Source organism: Rutidosis leptorrhynchoides, chromosome 1 (genome assembly GCF_046630445.1).
Source record: "Rutidosis leptorrhynchoides isolate AG116_Rl617_1_P2 chromosome 1, CSIRO_AGI_Rlap_v1, whole genome shotgun sequence".
Taxonomy (NCBI): Eukaryota; Viridiplantae; Streptophyta; class Magnoliopsida; order Asterales; family Asteraceae; genus Rutidosis; species Rutidosis leptorrhynchoides.
Genome location: NC_092333.1, coordinates 629,228,141 through 629,249,828, shown reverse-complemented (window position 1 = coordinate 629,249,828; position 21,688 = coordinate 629,228,141). Strand labels below are relative to the sequence as shown.

The window sequence follows — 21,688 nt, the reverse complement described above, 5'->3', positions numbered from 1 at the left end:
TTTTAAAAGAGGGAAATTTAAAGGATGAAATACCCAAAGGATCGGAGAAGCATCTTAATATTCGGGAAGACGGAACCCGGTATAGGGCTGAAAGGATTTGGGTACCAAAATTTGGAGATATGAGAGAAATGGTACTTAGAGAAGCTCATAAAACCAGATACTCAATACATCCTGGAACGGGGAAGATGTACAAGGATCTCAAGAAACATTTTTGGTGGTCGGGTATGAAAGCCGATGTTGCTAAATACGTAGGAGAATGTTTGACGTGTTCTAAGGTCAAAGCTGAGCATCAGAAACCATCAGGTCTACTTCAACAACCCGAAATCCCGGAATGGAAATGGGAAAACATTACCATGGATTTCATCACTAAATTGCCAAGGACTGCAAGTGGTTTTGATACTATTTGGGTAATAGTTGATCGTCTCACCAAATCAGCACACTTCCTGCCAATAAGAGAAGATGACAAGATGGAGAAGTTAGCACGACTGTATTTGAAGGAAGTCGTTTCCAGACATGGAATACCAATCTCTATTATCTCTGATAGGGATGGCAGATTTATTTCAAGATTCTGGCAGACATTACAGCAAGCATTAGGAACTCGTCTAGATATGAGTACTGCCTATCATCCACAAACTGATGGGCAGAGCGAAAGGACGATACAAACGCTTGAAGACATGCTACGAGCATGTGTTATTGATTTCGGAAACAGTTGGGATCGACATCTACCGTTAGCAGAATTTTTCTACAACAACAGCTACCATTCAAGCATTGAGATGGCGCCGTTTGAAGCACTTTATGGTAGAAAGTGCAGGTCTCCGATTTGTTGGAGTGAAATGGGGGATAGACAGATTACGGGTCCGGAGATAATACAAGAAACTACCGAGAAGATCATCCAAATTCAACAACGGTTGAAAACCGCCCAAAGTCGACAAAAGAGCTACGCTGACATTAAAAGAAAAGATATAGAATTTGAAATTGGAGAGATGGTCATGCTTAAAGTTGCACCTTGGAAAGGCGTTGTTCGATTTGGTAAACGAGGGAAATTAAATCCAAGGTATATCGGACCATTCAAGATTATTGATCGTGTCGGACCAGTAGCTTACCGACTTGAGTTACATCAACAACTCGTGGCTGTACATAACACTTTCCATGTCTCGAATTTGAAGAAATGTTTTACTAAAGAAGATCTCACTATTCCGTTAGATGAAATCCAAATCAACGAAAAACTTCAATTCATCGAAGAACCCGTCTAAATAATGGATCGTGAGGTTAAAAGACTTAAGCAAAACACGATACCAATTGTTAAGGTTCGATGGAATGCTCGTAGAGGACCTGAGTTCACCTGGGAATGAGAAGATCAGATGAAGAAGAAATACCCGCATTTATTTCCAGAAGATACGTCAACACCTCCAACTGCTTAAAATTTCGGGACGAAATTTATTTAACTGGTAGGTACTGTAGTGACCCGAACTTTTCCATGTTTATATATATATTAAATAAAATTGTTATTTACATGATTAAGTGTTTCCAACATGTTAAGCAATCAAACTTGTTAAGACTTGATTAATTAAAATAGGTTTCATATAGACAATTGACCACCCAAGTTGATCGGTGATTCACGAACGTTAAAACTTGTAAAAACTATATGATGACATATATATGGTTATATATATAGTTAACATGATATTATGATAAGTAAACATATCATTAAGTATATTAATAATGAACTACATATGTAAAAACAAGACTACTAACTTAATGATTTTGAAACGAGACATATATGTAACGATTATCGTTGTAACGACATTTAATGTATATATATCATATTAAGAGATATTTGTACATCATAATATCATGATAATATAATAATTTAAAATCTCATTTGATATTATAAACATTGGGTTAACAACATTTAACAAGATCGTTAACCTAAAGGTTTCAAAACAACACTTACATGTAACGACTAACGATGACTTAACGACTCAGTTAAAATGTATATACATGTAGTGTTTTAATATGTATTCATACACTTTTGAAAGACTTCAAGACAATTATCAAAATACTTCTACTTAACAAAAATGCTTACAATTACATCCTCGTTCAGTTTCATCAACAATTCTACTCGTATGCACCCGTATTCGTACTCGTACAATACACAGCTTTTAGATGTATGTACTATTGGTATATACACTCCAATGATCAGCTCTTAGCAGCCCATGTGAGTCACCTAACACATGTGGGAACCATCATTTGTCAAGTAGCATGAAATATCTCATAAAATTACAAAAATATGAGTAATCATTCATGACTTATTTACATGAAAACAAAATTACATATCCTTTATATCTAATCCATACCAACGACCAAAAACACCTACAAACACTTTCATTCTTCAATTTTCTTCATCTAATTGATCTCTCTCAAGTTCTATCTTCAAGTTCTAAGTGTTCTTCATAAATTCTACAAGTTCTAGTTTCATAAAATCAAGAATACTTCCAAGTTTGCTTGCTTACTTCCAATCTTGTAGAGTGATCATCCAACCTCAAGAAATCTTTCTTATTTACAGTAAGATATCTTTCTAATACAAGGTAATACTCATATTCAAACTTTGGTTCAATTTCTATAACTATAACAATCTTATTTCGAGTGAAAATCTTACTTGAACTGTTTTCGTGTCATGATTCTGCTTCAAGAACTTTCAAGCCATCCAAGGATCCTTTGAAGCTAGATCCATTTTTCTCATTTCCAGTAGCTTTATCCAGAAAACTTGAGGTAGTAATGATGTTCATAACATCATTCGATTCATACATATAAAGTTATCTTATTCGAAGGTTTAAACTTGTAATCACTAGAACATAGTTTAGTTAATTCTAAACTTGTTCGCAAACAAAAGTTAATCCTTATAACTTGACTTTTAAAATCAACTAAACACATGTTCTATATCTATATGATATGCTAACTTAATGATTTAAAACCTGGAAACACGAAAAACACCGTAAAACCGGATTTACGCCGTCGTAGTAACACCGCGAGCTGTTTTGGGTTAGTTAATTAAAAACTATGATAAACTTTGATTTAAAAGTTGTTCTTCTGGGAAAATGATTTTTCTTATGAACATGAAACTATATCCAAAAATCATGCTTAAACTCAAAGTGGAAGTATGTTTTTCAAAATGGTCATCAAGACGTCGTTCTTTCGACTGAAATGACTACCTCTTACAAAAACGACTTGTAACTTATATTTCCGACTATAAACCTATACTTTTTCTGTTTAGATTCATAAAATATAGTTCAATATGAAACCATAGCAATTTGATTCACTCAAAATGGATTTAAAACAAAAAAGTTATGGGTAAAACAAGATTGGATAATTTTTCTTGTTGTAGCTACGTGAAAATTGGTAACAAATCTATATTAATCATATCCTAGCTAACTTATATTGTATTATACATTTATTCTAATATATTATATAATCTTGGGATACCATAGACACGTATGCAAATGTTTTGACATATCATATCGACCCATGTGTATATATTATTTGGAACAACCATAGACACTCTATATGCAGTAATGTGGGAGTTAGTTATACAGGGTTGAGGTTGATTCCAAAAATATATATACTTTGAGTTGTGATCTACCCTGAGACGTGTATACACTGGGTCGTGGATTGATTCAAGATAATAGATATCAATTTTTTTTCTGTACATCTAACTTTGGACAACTAGTTGTAGGTTACTAACGAGGACAGCTGACTTAATGAACTTAAAATATCAAAATGTATTAAAAGTGTTGTAAATATATTTTGAACATACTTTGATATATATGTACATATTTGTTATAGGTTCGTGAATCGACCAGTGGCCAAGTCTTACTTCCCGACGAAGTAAAAATCTGTGAAAGTGAGTTATAGTCCCACTTTTAAAATCTAATATTTTTGGGATGAGAATACATGCAGGTTTTATAAATGATTTACAAAATAGACACAAGTACGTGAAACTACATTTTATGGTTGAATTATCGAAATCGAATATGCCCCTTTTTATTAAGTCTGGTAATCTAAGAATTAGGGAACAGACACCCTAATTGACGCGAATCCTAAAGATAGATCTATTGGGCCTAACAAACCCCATCCAAAGTACCAGATGCTTTAGTACTTCAAAATTTATATCATATCCGAAGGGTGTCCCGGAATGATGGGGATATTCTTATATATGCATCTTGTTAATGTCGGTTACCAGGTGTTCACCATATGAATGATTTTTATCTCTATGTATGGGATGTATATTGAAATATGAAATCTTGTGGTCTATTGTTACGATTTGATATATATAGGTTAAACCTATAACTCACCAACATTTTTTTGTTGACGTTTTAAGCATGTTTATTCTCAGGTGATTATTAAGAGCTTCCGCTGTCGCATACTTAAATAAGGACAAGATTTGGAGTCCATGCTTGTATGATATTGTGTAAAAACTGCATTCAAGAAACTTATTTCATTGTAACATATTTGTATTGTAAACCATTATGTAATAGTCGTGTGTAAACAGGATATTTTAGATTATCATTATTTGATAATCTACGTAAAGCTTTTTAAACCTTTATTGATGAAATAAAGGTTATGGTTTGCTTTAAAATGAATGCAGTCTTTGAAAAACGTCTCATATAGAGGTCAAAACCTCGCAGCGAAATCAATTAATATGGAACGTTTTTAATCAATAAGAACGGGACATTTCATCTAGCAACTAGCAACTATGCTCCAACTAGAGGATCGGCGGCTTGTACGGGCACACGACCACTAGCTGATCAGTCTAGTGTCTACCGATAGTCTTTACTACCGAATCCCCAGTATAGTCATCCACACGCAGGTGATGCATCGTTCAGCACTATACTCAATAAACAGCAGCCAACTAGACCCAACCACAACTAGGTTGACCTCTCTGAGCTGAACCTAACAACTATAGGTTCCAACTGGCAACTACAACTTATGCACACAACTGTTAAGCAACTACCACTACGGACAACTGTCACTACGACTAGCATGGCAACTCTACAGTGATCATTATTACAACATATCTACTAAGAATGGCAACTATAACAGTATAACATAGTAGCACAACTTGCTACTCTATACTACACCCGGAGATAATCCTACTCACCGATTACCAGCAACAGAAGGAACTCAGAATTCTAATCTTACTGAGCCTTCTCTTCGTCTTTATCACCTGAGAATAGACATAACACAGTCAGTAATCATGTCTTGATAACAACCCGACAACAAAACAACAACACAAATACCAACACTTAATCAATCTGACCTGTCAACCGTACGAGTGACACTCATCCGCACGTCTGAGAAACCTCAACCGTGCGGTTGACACCTCACTCGTACGTTTGGTCCTTGGCCAAATCTCTAATTACACAACAGTAGATCCATACGGTTGACCACACGAGTGACATATGACTCGTACGAGTCACATCTCAACCGTACGATCTAACTAGCAAATATAATAGTTCAAGTAACCACTCACTCGTGCGGTTCACCATGCGGTTGATCGCCTCAATCGTACGAGTGAAAGCTCACTCGTGCGAGTGAAGGCTCACTTGTGCGAGTGATAAGGAACATCAATAGCAACATATAAAGAAATTTTCCAACCTATATTCATCATATATTCATTTATTCATAAACCTATATCAAGAATTCAACCCATAATAACAGATTAACGCATGCACACTAGACACGCACGCTAATACTTATATTTCTGACCCAAATACATTTTGATATAGCTTCTAAAGAGTTTACCATTAGAAATTATTTTTCATTACGATACCAACGATACTTGATTCATCAAAAACGGAGTTACGGTTTGAAAGGTATGACCAAATTAAGTTTCCACAAATCTGACCTTGTGCTCACACGTGTGACTGAGGCCTCACTCGTGCGAGTGAGTCCTCACACGTGTGGTTGACCCTCAAAAGTGTGGTCACTCGTACGAGTGACCTATCAAAAGTGTGGGTGCTGATGAACACCTACAACTCGCTGTTTTCGCGTTTTTTCACCCCAAAACATGATTTTTGCTCAATCTGATCATGAAACCACATCAAAAACATCATATAACAACTATAGAACATGTATCTAACAACAATTAACACTAAAAAACACAATTCATCAAGATTCAAGCATCAAAACTCACTTTTGCTCAAGAACACAAAAACCCAAATTACACAAGATTCAAGCAATGATTCAAGCATGCTAACCTAGTTTGATGATTACAAAGATGATATAAATCAGTTCCTAAAGATCCACAAACCAATTTCAAGCTTGGATCAAGTTAGGGTTTCAAGAGTAAAGGAGATTAGGTACGGTTTTGGTTTAGAAGCTTCAAGAAAATGGAAAGAGTGAAGCAGATTACACTCTAAATGGGTTATTAAAACCATACTCCATAACACACGGGTATTTATCAGTTATCTGATATCTTTCATACTTCGTTAGGAGGTCCTAACGGAGTCCGAACTAAACAAACGAACCTGTTCTGTGACTCTTGTCACAAACTGGTCTTAATCAAACAATCAGATAATCAAAATATACAACTATTAAAATTACTTTTAATAACACTTAAGGGCAAAATAGTCTATTTCAACTAGGCCCAAAACGCGGGTGTTACAAGATATTCCTCCATTTGTCCCACTTAGGCGGTCTACCCGAGACCTCCATCCTTTTGTTAGATAATATGATGATGAGTATGTATTACTCACTGATGGGGGAGAGCCAAAGTGTTATGCAGAAGCTATGAAAGATGAGCATAAGTAGGAGTGGGCTGAAGCCATGCAAGATGAGATGAATTCCTTACAAGAGAACAATACGTATGAGCTGGTGAAGTTACCTAAAGGCAAGAGAGCTTTGAGAAACAAATGGGTTTTCAAACTAAATTCAGAAGAGCATACTTCTCAACCAAGGTACAAAGCTAGGTTAGTTATCAAAGGATTCAGCCAGAAAAAGGGTATTGATTTTGAGGAGATTTTCTCACCGGTTGTGAAGATGGGATCTATCCGAGTAGTTCTCGGGTTAGCTGCTAGTCTTGATCTTGAGGTTGAACAAATGGATGTCAAGACTGCTTTCCTTCACGGTGATTTGGATAAGGAAATCTACATGGTGCAATCTGAAGGGTTTCGGGTTAAGGGTAAAGAAGATTATGTTTGTCGACTACAGAAAAGTCTATAAGGGTTGAAGCAAGCACCGAGACAGTGGTATAAGAAGTTTGAGTCGGTTATAGGAAAACAAGGCTACCGAAAGACAACTTCAGATCATTGTGTTTTCTTTCAAAGGTTTGGTGATGATGACCTCATCATAGTGTTGCTATACGTTGATGATACGCTTTGTGGTAAAAATATTGAAAGAATTGCGAAGCTGAAGCAAGAATTAAGCAAGTCTTTTGCTATGAAAGACTTGGGGCCAGCAAAACAGATTCTTGGCATTCGGATTTCTAGAGATAGAGATGCTAAGGCATTACATATATCACAAGAGAAATACATTGAAAAGGTGTTTAGTAGATTCAACATGGGAAAAGCTAAAGTGGTTAGTTCTCCTCTTACTACCAACTTTAAGCTAACCGATAGAGATTGCCCTTCTTCAAAGGAGGATGTTGAGGAGATGGACAGAGTTCCATATGCTTCAGCGGTTGGTAGCTTGATGTATTCTATGGTGTGTACTAGGTCTGATATAGCTCATGCGGTAGGTGTTGTTAGTCGGTTTATGTCAAATCCGGGTAAGAAGCATTGGGAAGCTGTAAAATGGATTTTGAGATACTTAAGAGGTACTTCCAAGTTAGGTATCACATTTGGAAATGGAAAGCTGATGCTTGTTGGTTATACAGACTCAGATATGGCAGTAAACAAAGATAACATGAGGTCCGCTTCTGGATATTTGATGACCTTCGCATGGGGAGCGGTTTCATGGCAATCAAGGTTGCAAAAGTGTGTTGCATTGTCTACGACCGAGGCTGAGTATATGGCAGCAACAGAAGCGTGCAAAGAACTATTGTGGATGAAAAGTTTTCTTCAAGATCTTGGGTTTAAGCAATCAAGATATGTGGTTCTTTGTGACAATGAGAGTGCGATTCACTTGGCTAGAAACTCTATGTTTCATAAGCGAACGAAACATATTGATGTGCGGTATCATTGGATTAGAGAAAGTTTTGAAGATGGTTTGTTTGAACTTGATAAAGTTCATACCGACGATAATGGTTCCGACATGCTCACAAAGGCTTTGACTAGTGATAAACTCAAGGTATGTTGCTCGATCACCGGAATGGAAATCTCTTCCTCATAATTGGAAAGAGCGAGATTTGTTGAGTTTTTTATTTGGGTTTCCAAATATGAGGAAAATGTTAAGTCAAGCCCAAAGCCCAACAATTAGGCCCGTACAAAGGTATCCTTGGCCTTGAATGTCTAGGGCATCATTTAAAGGAAATGTGTGCAGCCATTTTTCATATTAGCCATTTTTCATATTAAGAGAGTGGAGAGATTAAGAAAAAGAGAGAAACCCCAATTCCCGTTTTTTGAAGACTGCAGCTCACAAATTGGACGATCTCCGGAGATCCGACCGTTGAATATTCACCATTTTTGGACAGCGTGTTCCTTACATCTGGGCCAAGGTTTTCAACCGTTGAATTCGTCTCAAGTGATTTCTAACTCGAGTTACAGCCAGTCAAACAGTAGCAGTTTTTTGGGTGTCGAATTTCCTCTTTTGTCTTTAGATTTTTCATATACTTGTTGATTGTTGTAGTTCAAGAGTATGATGATGTTGTATGTCTCTAGTTAATCTAGAGAAGACTTATTGTATTGCTCTCTTGTTGGTGATTGTGGAATTTAAGTGGTCTACGAGTCCCGTGGTTTTTTACTCTCGATTTTGAGAGCTTTTTCCACGTAAAAAGCTCGTGTCTTTGTGTTTGCTCAATTATCCTTTAGTTTGTTGATTTGGGGCTGATTTGAATTGCATTTAGTATAATTTATTTGTTAGCATCCTCACGATTTCATACGGGTCGGGAAAGTATTTGTCAAACGGATGTTTGTTTCCGCTTTGTAGATTGCCCATTGTGATTTATTTTCCCATCATAATCCTCCCGGACTGCGTACATCAGAGTATGGGAGCGGTCGGATGACTCGCCTTCCCGGCTCCCGAGTAGCCCGAACATGAAAAACCTTCTGCCTTTTAGTCAACCTTTGAACCCTAGTAATTTAATGAATAGGTTCCAAGTAATTTCTAGCTGATTCAAATTTGTGGGTCAAAATCTAAAACAAATAAAGGAATTTCATTTCTTTTTAATTTCAAGTGGGGATTATTATTAATGCTATACTCATCTGATTTTTAGTACAATTATTAAAAAAAGTCAACATAAGTTTTTTTTTTTTTTTCTTTTTCCCGTCAAATAATGGGTTATACAGAGTTTAATGTATTTTAGATTCATACCTGGGAATGATCCTTGGAAGTATGTTCAAATAATAAGGAAGAGATTAAATGTATAGCATGCAATGTCATATATAGTTTTTATAGTATAAAATTATCAGTGTTATAAATTTAGAGTACTTAAAGATGAATCCTATTGGATATGTGCCTGCTCTTGTGGATGGTGATGTAGTGCTTGCTGATTCTCTTGCAATTATATTGGTTAGTTATTTCATCAATGCTTGCCTCAACAAAATATGCTTCATGACATTGGTTTATTGATTTGTATCATTTTCAACTTATTATATTGCTCTACTCTGTAATTTTTTTAGTACCTCGAAGAGAAGCACCCTCAACATCCTTTGCTACCTCGTGACCTTGCGAGAAAGGCATTAAATTATCAGGTAAATAGTTTAGTTTTTAGTAGCTTTTTCACTTATTATATATTGAAGTGCTACTTTATCAGTTCCTTTTTCCAACGATCCTATGATTCATACTCAGCTGATTATGTTCTTTGGATTGGAACCATAAGCTTAAAATTAGATCCTAAGCTATATTTTCAGAGAACCGTTAAACTCGTATATTTCGAATCAATAAGTGTGTACTTCATTGGTTCCTTGTTCTGAGACCTATCTGGCAGCAACAAGTTTACCCTACATCCATTTTGGTATAGTCCGGAAACAGGCAATTGTCATGCCGCACTCGAGTAAAACCAAAAATAACTTTTTGACACCTTGTCCCCTGAATTAGAGAGAGAGAGAGAGAGAGAGAGAGAGAGAGAGAGAGAGAGAGAGAGAGAGAGAGAGAGAGAGTGAGAGAGTGTGTGTGTGTGTGTGTGTGTGTGACGGTTACCCTCATTGATACTTTTTAACGGTCGTGGTTGCATGATCAAAGTTATCAGTTCAAAAGATATGATTATGTACTTGTTTATCCATTGCTGGCTCTTTATAAATTCATTGGGATCTGTAGGTGGCGAATATTGTTGGTTCAAGCATACAACCTCTTCTAAGGCTACCTGTTTTGGTGAGTAAGATATTTTTTGTTGATTCAAAATCCCAATCAGCCATCACAATTAAGAATCTACCTAAACGAGAATTCTTATATTTCTTTCGTTGTCACAACTTGTAGAACTACATTGGAGTCAATGTTGGTCAAGACGCAAAAATTCCATGGATGCATAAGCATATTTCCAAAGGCTTTGATGGTAAGTTTTTTTTGACTACCTATAACTGAATAATCCGGAAAAATATTAACTTCAACGAATGTTGAAGAGCCAACAATAAACCGAATGCAATGATACATTCATTATTATGTAACAATTTATTTTATAAACTTGTGTAGCTCTGCTGCTCTGGAGACATTACTTAAAGATCATGCTGGGAAGTATGCAACTGGAGATGAAATTTACTTAGTAATCTTTCATTCTTTATATATATATATATATATATATATATATATATATATATATATATATATATATATATATATATATATATATATATATAGTGCTAGGATCAAGAGGGAAGTAACTAATCGGGGGAAGCGGGGGGAAGCAATTTTTTTTTTTTCGTTTTTTGAAAAAACTTTGTTCACGAACATTATAGATTGGATGAAAAGAAGAACATTTAGAAAAGACACTTCGTGATGAATGTTATTATTTTGGCGGGAAAACGCTCGAAAAGTAAAATATAATAATTATCGTGTTTTTCGAGCGTATGTTGAGGTTTTAGACATTAGGGTTTAGATATTAGGATTTAGATATTAGGGTTTATAGGGTTTAGATATTAGGGTTTAGAAATTTAGGGTTTAGGGTTTAGATTTAGGATTTAGATTGAGTTTTTAACACGAACGGTTTAGAGTTTAGGGTTTAGGGTTTAGGGTTTGGTGTTTTGGGTTTATTCCATAAACCCAAAACACCAAACCCTAAACCCTAAACTCTAAATCGGGCTAAATTTTACTTCACAAAACATTAAGAAAAAAAACGTTAACATTCTTCACGAACAATATTATCTTGAATGTAATTTTTGTCAATCGTTTTCCCGCCAAAATAATAACATTCATCACGAATGGTGTGTTTGGGTGACGAGCTTGTTGGACCTTGAGCTTATGATTTTAATAAGCTCCAAGTCATAAGCTTCGTTTGGTAGAGAAAAAAAGTAGAGCTTATGAAAATCATAAGCTCTGAAAAAATAAGCTACTTTTAGGGTGTGTTTGGTAGAGAAGCTTATGGGAGCTTATGGGAGCTTATGAGAGCTTATAGGAGTTTGAGCTTATGATTTTAATAAGCTCCAAGTAATAAGCTTTGTTTGGTAGACATAAAAAGTAGAGCTTATGAAAATCATAAGCTCTAGAAAAATAAGCTACTTCTAGTAGCTTATGAAAAAAAGTAGAGCTTATGAACTAGAAAATAAGCTCCAGCTAGTTTACCAAACACTTATAAAAAATAATAAGCTTCAGCTACCAACTTAAAAAATAAGCTTCTGCTCCAGCTCTAGTGCATAAGCTTCAACTCCAGCTATAAGCTCCAGCTATAAGCTTCAGCTCCAGCTCCAGCTAGTTTCATCCAAACACACCCTAGTAGCTTATGAAAAAAAGTAGAGCTTATGAACTGGAAAATAAGCTCCAGCTAGTTTACCAAACACTTATAAAAAATAATAAGCTCCAGCTACCAGCTTAAAAAATAAGTTCCAGCTCCAGCTCTATCTCATAAGCTCCAGCTCCAGCTCCAGCTCCAGCTCCAGCTCCAGCTACTTTCATCCAAACACACCCGAAGTGTCTTTTCTAAATGTTCTTATTTTCATCCAATCTATAATGTTCGTGAACAAAGTTTTTTTAAAAAATGAAAGAAAAAAAAAAATTGCTTCCCCCGGTTGGTTACTTCCCCCGGTTGGTTACTTCCCCATTGATCCTGCCCCTATATATATACTGTAGAATGTTGATTATTTTCCTGATTAATACAACTACCCAATAAGTATGAATTGATATATTATACTGAGTGCCGTATTGTGTGAATTCGTGCCACTTTGTGCAGGCTGATGTGTTTCTTGCTCCACAAATTTATGGGTTATCAGAACGATACAACTTTGACATGGTAAGTCCTGTCCCGTTCTTATACAAAAAATTGTTTCATAAGTGTGATAGATCAAAATGATACACAGGCTTACGATTATCAATTATTTGTTGGTGTAGGGTGAGTACCCTCTTCTTTCGAGGTTGAGCGAGGCTTATAAACAGGTGCCTGCAATCCAAAATGCCACACCTGAAAACCAGCCTGATTTCCCCGTCAGTTAAAGTGTCTAAGCTAAGGTTCGTACCCTCTACGAATTTAAGAATAATACATTATCGTTAATACATAATTTGAGGAAATATGATGGTGTGTTGGATTTAATCAACTTTCAAGTTATTATTAATAAGTCTATTAATCTATATTAAGAGATTAAGAGATAGAAGGTCTGGTGAAGAACTTACCGCGTTATCTATGGCTATTTTTGATGTTATTGCTAAGTTCCAAAACAGTTTATGATCGGGTCGTTGAAATAAATGATCCGCTGATTCAAATTCGCCGTTCAAAAAAAAAAATTAATAAAAATAAAAGTTCCAAAACAGTTTATAATTAACTGCTAAACAAAATTTGATTAAGTTTTTTATTGATTAGTGATATGTTTGTATATCAGCAGATGCGATCGTAGTTGTGGCACTTCATGTTTGTGTGGTTATATTTGAATGTTACCGGTGCAATTTAACTAATTTCTGCTTTCATAGATGAAGATTAGTGTAAAAAGACTTGATTTTGTTGTGTTTCAAGAGGTTATGATGTTTTGAGGTTTCAAATCAAAATATCTCAATGTAATGTTTTCTTGCTTATGGAGTGTGATATAAACAACGAAATTAATATTGATGTGTAGTGTATTTAGCTTCATTGTAAATCTTTCCACTTTGGATTCGTCATGGCCGAAATTATTGTTTTATCTTTGTATTTTAGGACCAGTAGATTAAAGAACTAAATTGTCGTATCTATATCCCCACGTTAATACTTACAATTATTAGTGAATAACAGAATAAACAAAAAGCGTCTCACAATTAAACTAAAACGGGGCGTCCTATTGAGAAAGTAAAGCCTGAGACCAGTTTTAACGTGGCGTCAGAGGGGCCCCGTCAGATGCGCTGGCAACGGGTGACGCCCTCTGACGCCTATAATGCGGTGTCAGACGAAACATCTCAGGGGCGTCAGTTGCATTTGCAACGGATAGAAAACAGTTCGTCAGGGAAAGGTGGCGTCGTTTGATTGGTCCGCGTCCAACGGCTCTTTTGACCTTTTTATATATTTTTTTCCCCGAAAATTAATTTGTTTTACTTATTTTCATTCTATAAATACCCCATCTTCTTTTATTCATCTTCATCCATTCCATTCTTTTCTAAACTTATTTTCATATCTTTTCTTAAATCCTGATAAAAAAAAATAAAAATAAAAACACTATGTCGAACCCAAATCAAAGACCACAAACTCTAAACGAATACGGAAACCCGAACCAAAGACCACCATATACAAACGAATACATTTCGTACACCGATATGTTGAGGTACGGATCGTATGTAGGTCAGTGTTCCTCGAAAAATACAAGTATTTGATCGAACCAACGCCGCTACCACAAAACCACTCATCCGAAAACGACGAATGGTTTCTGTTTTTCTATGTTCTGTTTTTCTATGTTCTGTTTTTTTATGTTCTTTTTTTCCGAATTTAATTTGTATGTATTTTTTAATATTTATTTTCTATTATAAATATTAATTATTAATGTTTATTAAATAGTGAAATGTTAAAATATTAAATATGTGGGCCCTACTAGAATTTGACACAAACCATTGACATTTTGCTTTGACATTTTGGTTCAATGAGGGTCAAATCCTGACATTGTCACGTCACAGACAGATTACACTTTTTGGCCAAAAAGTACACCATTTGTCTGTGACGTCACAGACAGGGTTAAAAATGTTCTAAGAAAGCTTAGACCATTTCTATTGTGATATCACATGCAGTTTATATATTTTTTGGTCAAAATGTGCAATCTGCTTGTGACAAGGCAATGTCAGTTTATGACATTTTTGAACCCTTGTGTTAGTTTTTTGTGTTAAATACTAGTATGGTGATGTGGTAAAATCTGATTGGTAATTGGGTGAAAAACAAATTAATAATAAAAACTACTATATAATTATTAAATCAGCAAAATCACTTATTGGTGGTTGTATGGAGGAAGTGACAATTTTTTTTTCTTTTTTTTTTTTTGCGTTAGAAGTCTAATTGACGCCTTGACTCCGTTATATCTGACGCCCTTTTGTATTCCGTTAGTTTTGTCATGTAGGATGACCGAAGGAGAGTGACGGACGAGTTATATGTAGTCTTAGAGAAAGATTTGATGACAATAGTGTCACTTGTAAGAGAAGCTTGAAAAAGCTACAACAACAACAACAACAATACTCAATCCCACAAAAGTGGAGTATGGGAGAGGTGGGTGTAGACAATCATTCCTCGTACCCTAGATTAGAAGGAAGTCGCTACTCCACCCGCGAGTATAGAACCCGCGCCTAGATAAGGTCGTCCCTCCCTCTACTCTAGAGCAAAAGAGATTGCTTCCAAAAAGGACCTCCGGCCAGAAGTGCTCATAAAAACGAAATAGATAGGGCAAAAGATACGTACCTGTAAGAGTTATGTGCGCCTAGCAAGATGCAACCAAACACAGTAACCAAAAAGGGAACACATATAGCAGTATTGCACAACAGTAGGGCAAATAGCATGAATCATATAGAACACAAAATCATTTAAATTCAAGTAGACATACAGACAAACAAAATAAATACATATACATATATATATATATATATATATATATATATATATATATATATATATATATATATATATATATATATATATATATACACACACACACGCACCACACATAAGCATGGATAAAAACCCATGCTTAAACATATATACATATAGATAAATTCGTAGATATATATACCTAGGTACAGAAACAAGAAAGACAATCATACATACACCAATACATGTTACTTAAATACATAGATACATACATAGATACACACATATGCAACGGTACATGTATATAGCCTAAATACATATAAATAGATACATATGCATATATACTATGTGGAGGGGTATATATAGTGTAACTATAGAATAACTAGTTATAGTTATGTAAGTAGTTGTACAATAAATGTAATAAAAACATTGAAAAAAAAAAAAAAAAAAACAACAACTTACTCAATTATCCTAATTCTACTCCTCCACAGGCTCCTATCAAAAGTCATGTCCTCCGTCAGTAGAAGCTCTTTTAAGTCCAGCTTCAATCTATCCTCCATCCTACGTCTAGGTCTACCCCTTCTCCTTACGCCGCCAACGGCGAGGGTCTCGACTCTCCTAACCGGGGCTAAAAGTGGGCGCCTCCTGACATGCCCAAACCATCTAAGTCGTCCTTCCCTAAGTTTGTTGATGATGTTCCCAACTTCCAATTTCTCCCTAAAAACTCCATTTGGCGGCGTAAAATTCAAACTACTTGAAAAAGCTACTACTTTAAAATTCAAACAAATCATCAAAAACTTCGATGATAAATAAAATATTATTTTGGAATGAATAACTACACTCTTTTTTTATTTGCATTTTTTTTATCTATGAAGTGTGAACAGTAATTCTGAAGCCCGAGTCACAGAAATCGAAGTTAGATAAATCATTTTTATCTCTATATACTACTGTTATTAAAAAGGGGAAAATGATTGAAAATACATTGAACTTTCACAAAATTCCTATTGTATACATTCAACTTTCAGATGTCCTATTATATACATTCAACTTTTAAATCTCTACTATTGTATGCATTGAATTACCTAAAGCTCATGTAGCCGGTCAATGTGTAGAAAAAATTATGTGGTTAGTCCCTCAACTTAACGTCCGTAAAACTTTTTTGTTAATTTCAAAAACATCTTCATCTTTAAAAATACCTTCATCTTCAAAACACTTTTTATCACTAATAATTTTAAAAACACATTCTCTTAGACAATTCTTGCTTAACATATCTTAACCTGCTCATTTCCAAAACAAATTGTAATTTTTTTATTATCATTTGTGTTTGTATACATCACATCAATACGTTATGTTTAACAAATAATTACCAATATAACTAATAGACAAAATTTATCTTATTTGTTATGAATAATACTATTCAATTTTTCACTTTTCACAAACCTAACCCCTTAACTTCCATTAAAATACAAATCGAACCCCCACTTTATACCTATATTCTAACTTATTATTTATCCCATCACTAACACCAAAAATACTGAATAATAACACCCACTACGCTTTATTGACTTGTACACTGCGCTCAAACAGTAGGACCCACATAGGCCACTACTGCGCTACATTTTTTTTTTGTCTCCAACGATAAAAGAAACAACTTTCTTAAAAGGAACAACCCTTCAATGCTACCAAAAGATGTCGAAAAACATTCTTTTTTATAAAATAGATCAACTAACTTTAACGCTAAAAGAATCAACTTTCACAAAAGGAACAACCCTTCAATGTTAGATGTCGAAAAAAAATTCTTTTTTACAAAATAGATCATGACTTTTTTTTTAACTCGCATTCAAAACGGAGCCCCGGCGCGAAGCGAGGGCTCCACAACTAGTTATATCTATTCACCTGCATAAAATTTACAAGAAGTACGCAAGTCGAAAAACATTCAACATTAATCTGTTAAGAATTGCACATAACGAGTTACATACATATGTGGATCTTTATCCTCTCCCTTAATTTCTAAGAAACTTTATCTCTTCTAATGCTAATCTGTATCCATCAATCACTATTAATTTTCCCCTAATTTAATACACACACATAATCAGTAATATCTACTCTCAGTTGCGTAAGTGTACACAATAATGTCATTATTATGTTTTCCCCAAATTTTTAGTAGCAAATAACGAAACCCTAGAAGAACAATTAAATGAGTAAACCCTAATGATGAATGAAAATTAACGAAATTAGGTAAGAATTAAAAGATACAAACAAGGTACCGCATATCCTTGCTGTCTTCAGGGACTTCTTTTAGGTCATCTTCTTCCTCTGGTTTACTTCTTTTTCGAAAATTATTATTCTTTTTCATTTTGCAGAGATTTGTATTAACAATCAAAGGCTTCAGCAGCTATTATGAAATCAGCTGGGGTTGTCAAGGTTTGGGAGAGTCGCCCAAAATAGATACTCCATTTAAATGATTCGAACAATTTGATGAAACAATCTGAAACAAAGGCTTCAGAGCATTTATGATTTTTTATTTTGATTTGATTTTGATTTGCAAAGGAAATTAGGTTTTGAGAATTCTAATATGAAAATGAATGAAATTGGTGAAGAAGATGAAACGCGTTAAAAATAATTATAAATGACTAGCATTTGATATCTAATAAATATGAGGGGCTAATGATGTAATTACCATATTTTAACTACTAGTATTAGACAACTTATGAATAGTTCTAGGAGTATTTTCGTCTTTTCACCTTTTTTTTTTCCCTTTTCCCTTCTTTCTTTCAAGTAAGACCACAAAAGCCCCACACACTTTGTTCAAAAATTAAAATCAGCCCCCAACACAGGGGGTTAAAGCATCAAATCAAAATTTTCATAAAATATCTTAAATAAACTCCACTTAAATATTCAACACTAGTGCAAGGACCCGTGAATTCACGAGAATATAAAGAAACGGGTTTACTAAAAAGAATAATTAAAAAAATAATTACATAAAAATTACATTATATTATAATATACCTCTATAATCAACAACATGCTAGTGGATCATGAGTATTTATGACAAATTATGGAATCAACACTACAGCAAATATACCTCTATAATCAACAACTTGCTAGTTTCTTGCGACTTTGACAACAACAAAGGAGGAGGTCACTAAAACACTTGAAAGTGAGAGCACTCTAATATGACTAACGAACATGACATATATAACTTTGCAAAGTGTAGATGAAGAAACTGACCCTTTCTGATGATCTAATCATTTTACCCATACCTTACTCCATATCCATCATTCTTCTACAATAACCAAATCCATTTTAAGCAACATTCCATTTAACACATCATCATATCATTTATAGATTTACAGTATAATTTACAAATTTTTACCTATAACCCAATTTATTCCGTCATTTCATCGAACACAATCTAACCCTGCAAAATTACAACAAAATAAATGAATGCTTCTATGCAATATGAAGATTAAGTCAAAAAATAACAAAAAGAGAACATGGATCAAAATAGAAAATGGATAAAGGTCATAAAAATTGAATTAGCCAAACTCGATTTACCTGCAGAAAAAAAAAATTGCACTACTTACAAATTTCATAAATAAGATGACTAAATGGGTCTAATGTAAATGGGTAAAAACAAAACATGGATCAAAATAGAAAATCGAGAAGGCCATACAAAACACAAACAAATATGTCATCTTTAAGAACATAAACTTAATATATGATCCAAGTTATGAAGATAAACTAAATATGTATATAGTAAAGTAAATTCAGCTGTAAACGTCATCTATTATGAACATAATATTTTCTATACATATAGTACAATGCATTAATTTCCCTATGGTTGAAGAAACACAACCACGTTTAACCCATACAAACTGACCCCAATAACCTACTAACTATACGAACCACACATTCAAAATGTTTAGATTTATTTATACATTCAAAGTGTTTTAGATCTAAAAGAAATGTACCACGGTGAGAGAAATAAGAAAGGTAAGAGGATTAAATCACAAAGAACTTTGCATTCAAAAACAATGTGACTGAGCAAAATAATGAAATTATCATAACATTATCCTAAGACGAAAATAGATTCCTCCAAAAACATGGTCTAAGTGCATGTTCAAGCTACCTGTAAGCATTCTTTTCATAGTAGCATTTCAAAAACCGTCGCATTTAAGGCTACGGTCCAGTTAAGCAAATCTGTGTTTTGCATAAGCCTGGATGGAGCCACATTCAAAAGTTAGATAACTTTCAAATTTAAGTTAGATTTTAAGCAAATTTTCTTTCTTGTTAGCATAACATAAATTATCAAATCTATATGAATTACACCACCCTCATGACACATTGTGATTCCAGCATTCGCAAGTTCATTGTAATAAACTAATAATATCTGACAACAGTGGCAGTCACTGTAAAGAAAATAAACATAAATTTAGATATAAAAAAACCATAAAAGTGACACAATGTGGAACCGAAAAAACTTAATGAAGCTTAGAGAAATGAAAAGATCTTAATGAAGCTCACTAACAAAATAATAATGTATGTACATCCAAGACAATATGGAACAACTAATTACCAAAATAATACCTGCATCAAGGACAATGCTCAAACCCATCTTCCACCTTCTAACTTTTCATTATAAACTGTTAGATAAGAACCACATCCAAGTCAAATATAGATAAAATTAAACAACCAGAACAATGTGAAACAACTAATTACCAAAAGAATACTTGCAACTAATTACCACAAAAAAAAAAATACTTACAATTAAGTTTGAGACACTTCTTTGAGACATTTTAGTTGTAACCCAAGTTCCCAAATCACAGAACCCACCCACAGCTTGCACTAATCTTTATGATTGTACAATAAATAAGCAGTAACAATGAAGAACAAATACAAAATAAAAGCATAAATCATAAAGAATCAATCATAACTAACAAAATAAGTCAATATTAAGAAATTTTACCATTGAAATTGTAATAATTGCAGCTGGACCTTCACTTAGGTCCTTAACTTCATGTAATAATCGCAGCTGGACTTTCACTTAGCTCAAACACGTTTTATACACTTTCAAATGACTATTAATCTTCATTCTTAAGCACCTGCATCAGTTGTTATACTTCAAATGCTTATAACTGGTGTGCATCAGTTGTTATACACTCAAAATCACTCAATATCAAAATCTTACTAACAAAAGTCAAGATTAGGGTTCTTACCAAATCTTTGAGGGATGAAGATGGTGATGAAATGCAGAAAATTCACCTTCATGGCGTTAGGTTAAGCCCCAATTGCGATTTCTCAAAACCCTAGCTTCCAATTCCTCCAAAAATTGAAGCATCCAAGCTTTCTCTCACTAAACTCACGTCTCTCACTCTCTCTATGTTTCTGGTTCGTTCTTCTTCAAAATAAGCATATAAAAATGGTGGTAAGTGGTAGCAGCAGCGGCAGCGAGGACAGTGGTAGCAGCAGAGGAAACGATGGTGGTAAGTGCAGCAACATCAGCGGCAATGGTGATGGTGGTCGATGAAAGATGCAGAAGGTAGCAGCCACGCAGTCACGGTTATAAATTAGGGTTTAGGTTGGATGAAGAAGAAATTTAAGAAGAGAGAGAGAGAGAGAAGAAGAGAAGCTGTGTGTTTTTATTTAGATTGTGAAGGGTTTGATGAAGATGGGAGATGAAGAAGGTTTGAGTATTAATTTGAATTCTTGATAAGAGAGAAATCAATTAGTGCAAGCAAATATTATACCCATGCAAAAAACTGGACTATGTGTTGATAACGTCAAAATTATACATGTTTATTGTCGTTATTTCGATCCAATGTTGTTCCATTTGTATGTAATTGTTATACGTATGTATTGTAATTCATGTACATTTGTAAAAAGTCCATTGTGAATGAAGAAGACCAACAGCGAAAACAGAGTTAAAACGAAGATCGAATGCGTAAAACAGCCCGAAACCACTGAAACAGGTCCAAATGCGGCGCATCTCTCTTAGATGCGGCGCATCTTTGCACCAAATAACTCCCGACAGTTTCAGATGCGGAGCATGAAGACTTCTGGGCCAAAATAGCAACAGATGCGGCGCATCTGTCCCAGATGCGGCGCATCTGACCCCCTGCCGACAGTCCTGAGTGCAGAATCGAGCTGGAATCTACTAAACGTAAAGAGATGCGGCGCATCCCAAAGAGATGCGGCGCATCTGGTCACTTTCTGGCCAAAATACCTAACTTTTGAGGCTATTTAATGAAGCAAATGGTTACTTACTTGAGAGACCTTCACTACTACGTTCTCCCCCAGTTTTAAGATGATTTTCAAGGTCCAAGGAAGGCTGCAAGTTAATCTCCACTCTTTCAACTTCAATATTAAGCTAGGATCGTTTATCGCAATTGGTACTATTGTTCTATATCTTTTTAACATGAA

The 21,688-nt window shown here is 34.7% G+C and overlaps 1 protein-coding gene and 1 long non-coding RNA gene across 8 annotated transcripts in view; one reads left to right on the top strand and one right to left on the bottom strand.

Annotated features, from left to right (window-relative positions):
* LOC139885632 (glutathione S-transferase zeta class-like) overlaps positions 1-13,259 on the top strand; it is a 75,809-nt gene extending 62,550 nt beyond the window's left edge. The window contains exons 3-10 of the mRNA XM_071869382.1: positions 9,581-9,666; positions 9,777-9,848; positions 10,414-10,467; positions 10,573-10,652; positions 10,786-10,855; positions 12,476-12,535; positions 12,634-12,750; positions 13,122-13,259. Coding sequence (XP_071725483.1) covers positions 9,581-9,666; positions 9,777-9,848; positions 10,414-10,467; positions 10,573-10,652; positions 10,786-10,855; positions 12,476-12,535; positions 12,634-12,735 — 524 coding nt within the window. The 3' untranslated portion in view covers positions 12,736-12,750; positions 13,122-13,259. The remainder of the gene's footprint in view (positions 1-9,580; positions 9,667-9,776; positions 9,849-10,413; positions 10,468-10,572; positions 10,653-10,785; positions 10,856-12,475; positions 12,536-12,633; positions 12,751-13,121) is intronic.
* Positions 13,260-18,278: 5,019 nt separating this feature from the next.
* Positions 18,279-20,960, bottom strand: LOC139885631 (uncharacterized). Of its 7 annotated transcripts, XR_011772026.1 has the most exons (5): positions 20,485-20,960; positions 20,235-20,370; positions 20,034-20,118; positions 18,642-19,911; positions 18,279-18,551 (listed from the first exon to the last, which is right to left on the bottom strand). It is a non-coding gene; the product is annotated as an uncharacterized lncRNA (long non-coding RNA). The 7 variants fall into 7 exon arrangements; XR_011772025.1 differs by having other exon boundaries at positions 18,642-18,686; positions 19,398-20,370; XR_011772022.1 differs by having other exon boundaries at positions 18,642-18,686; positions 19,856-20,370.
* Positions 20,961-21,688: the final 728 nt, after the last annotated feature.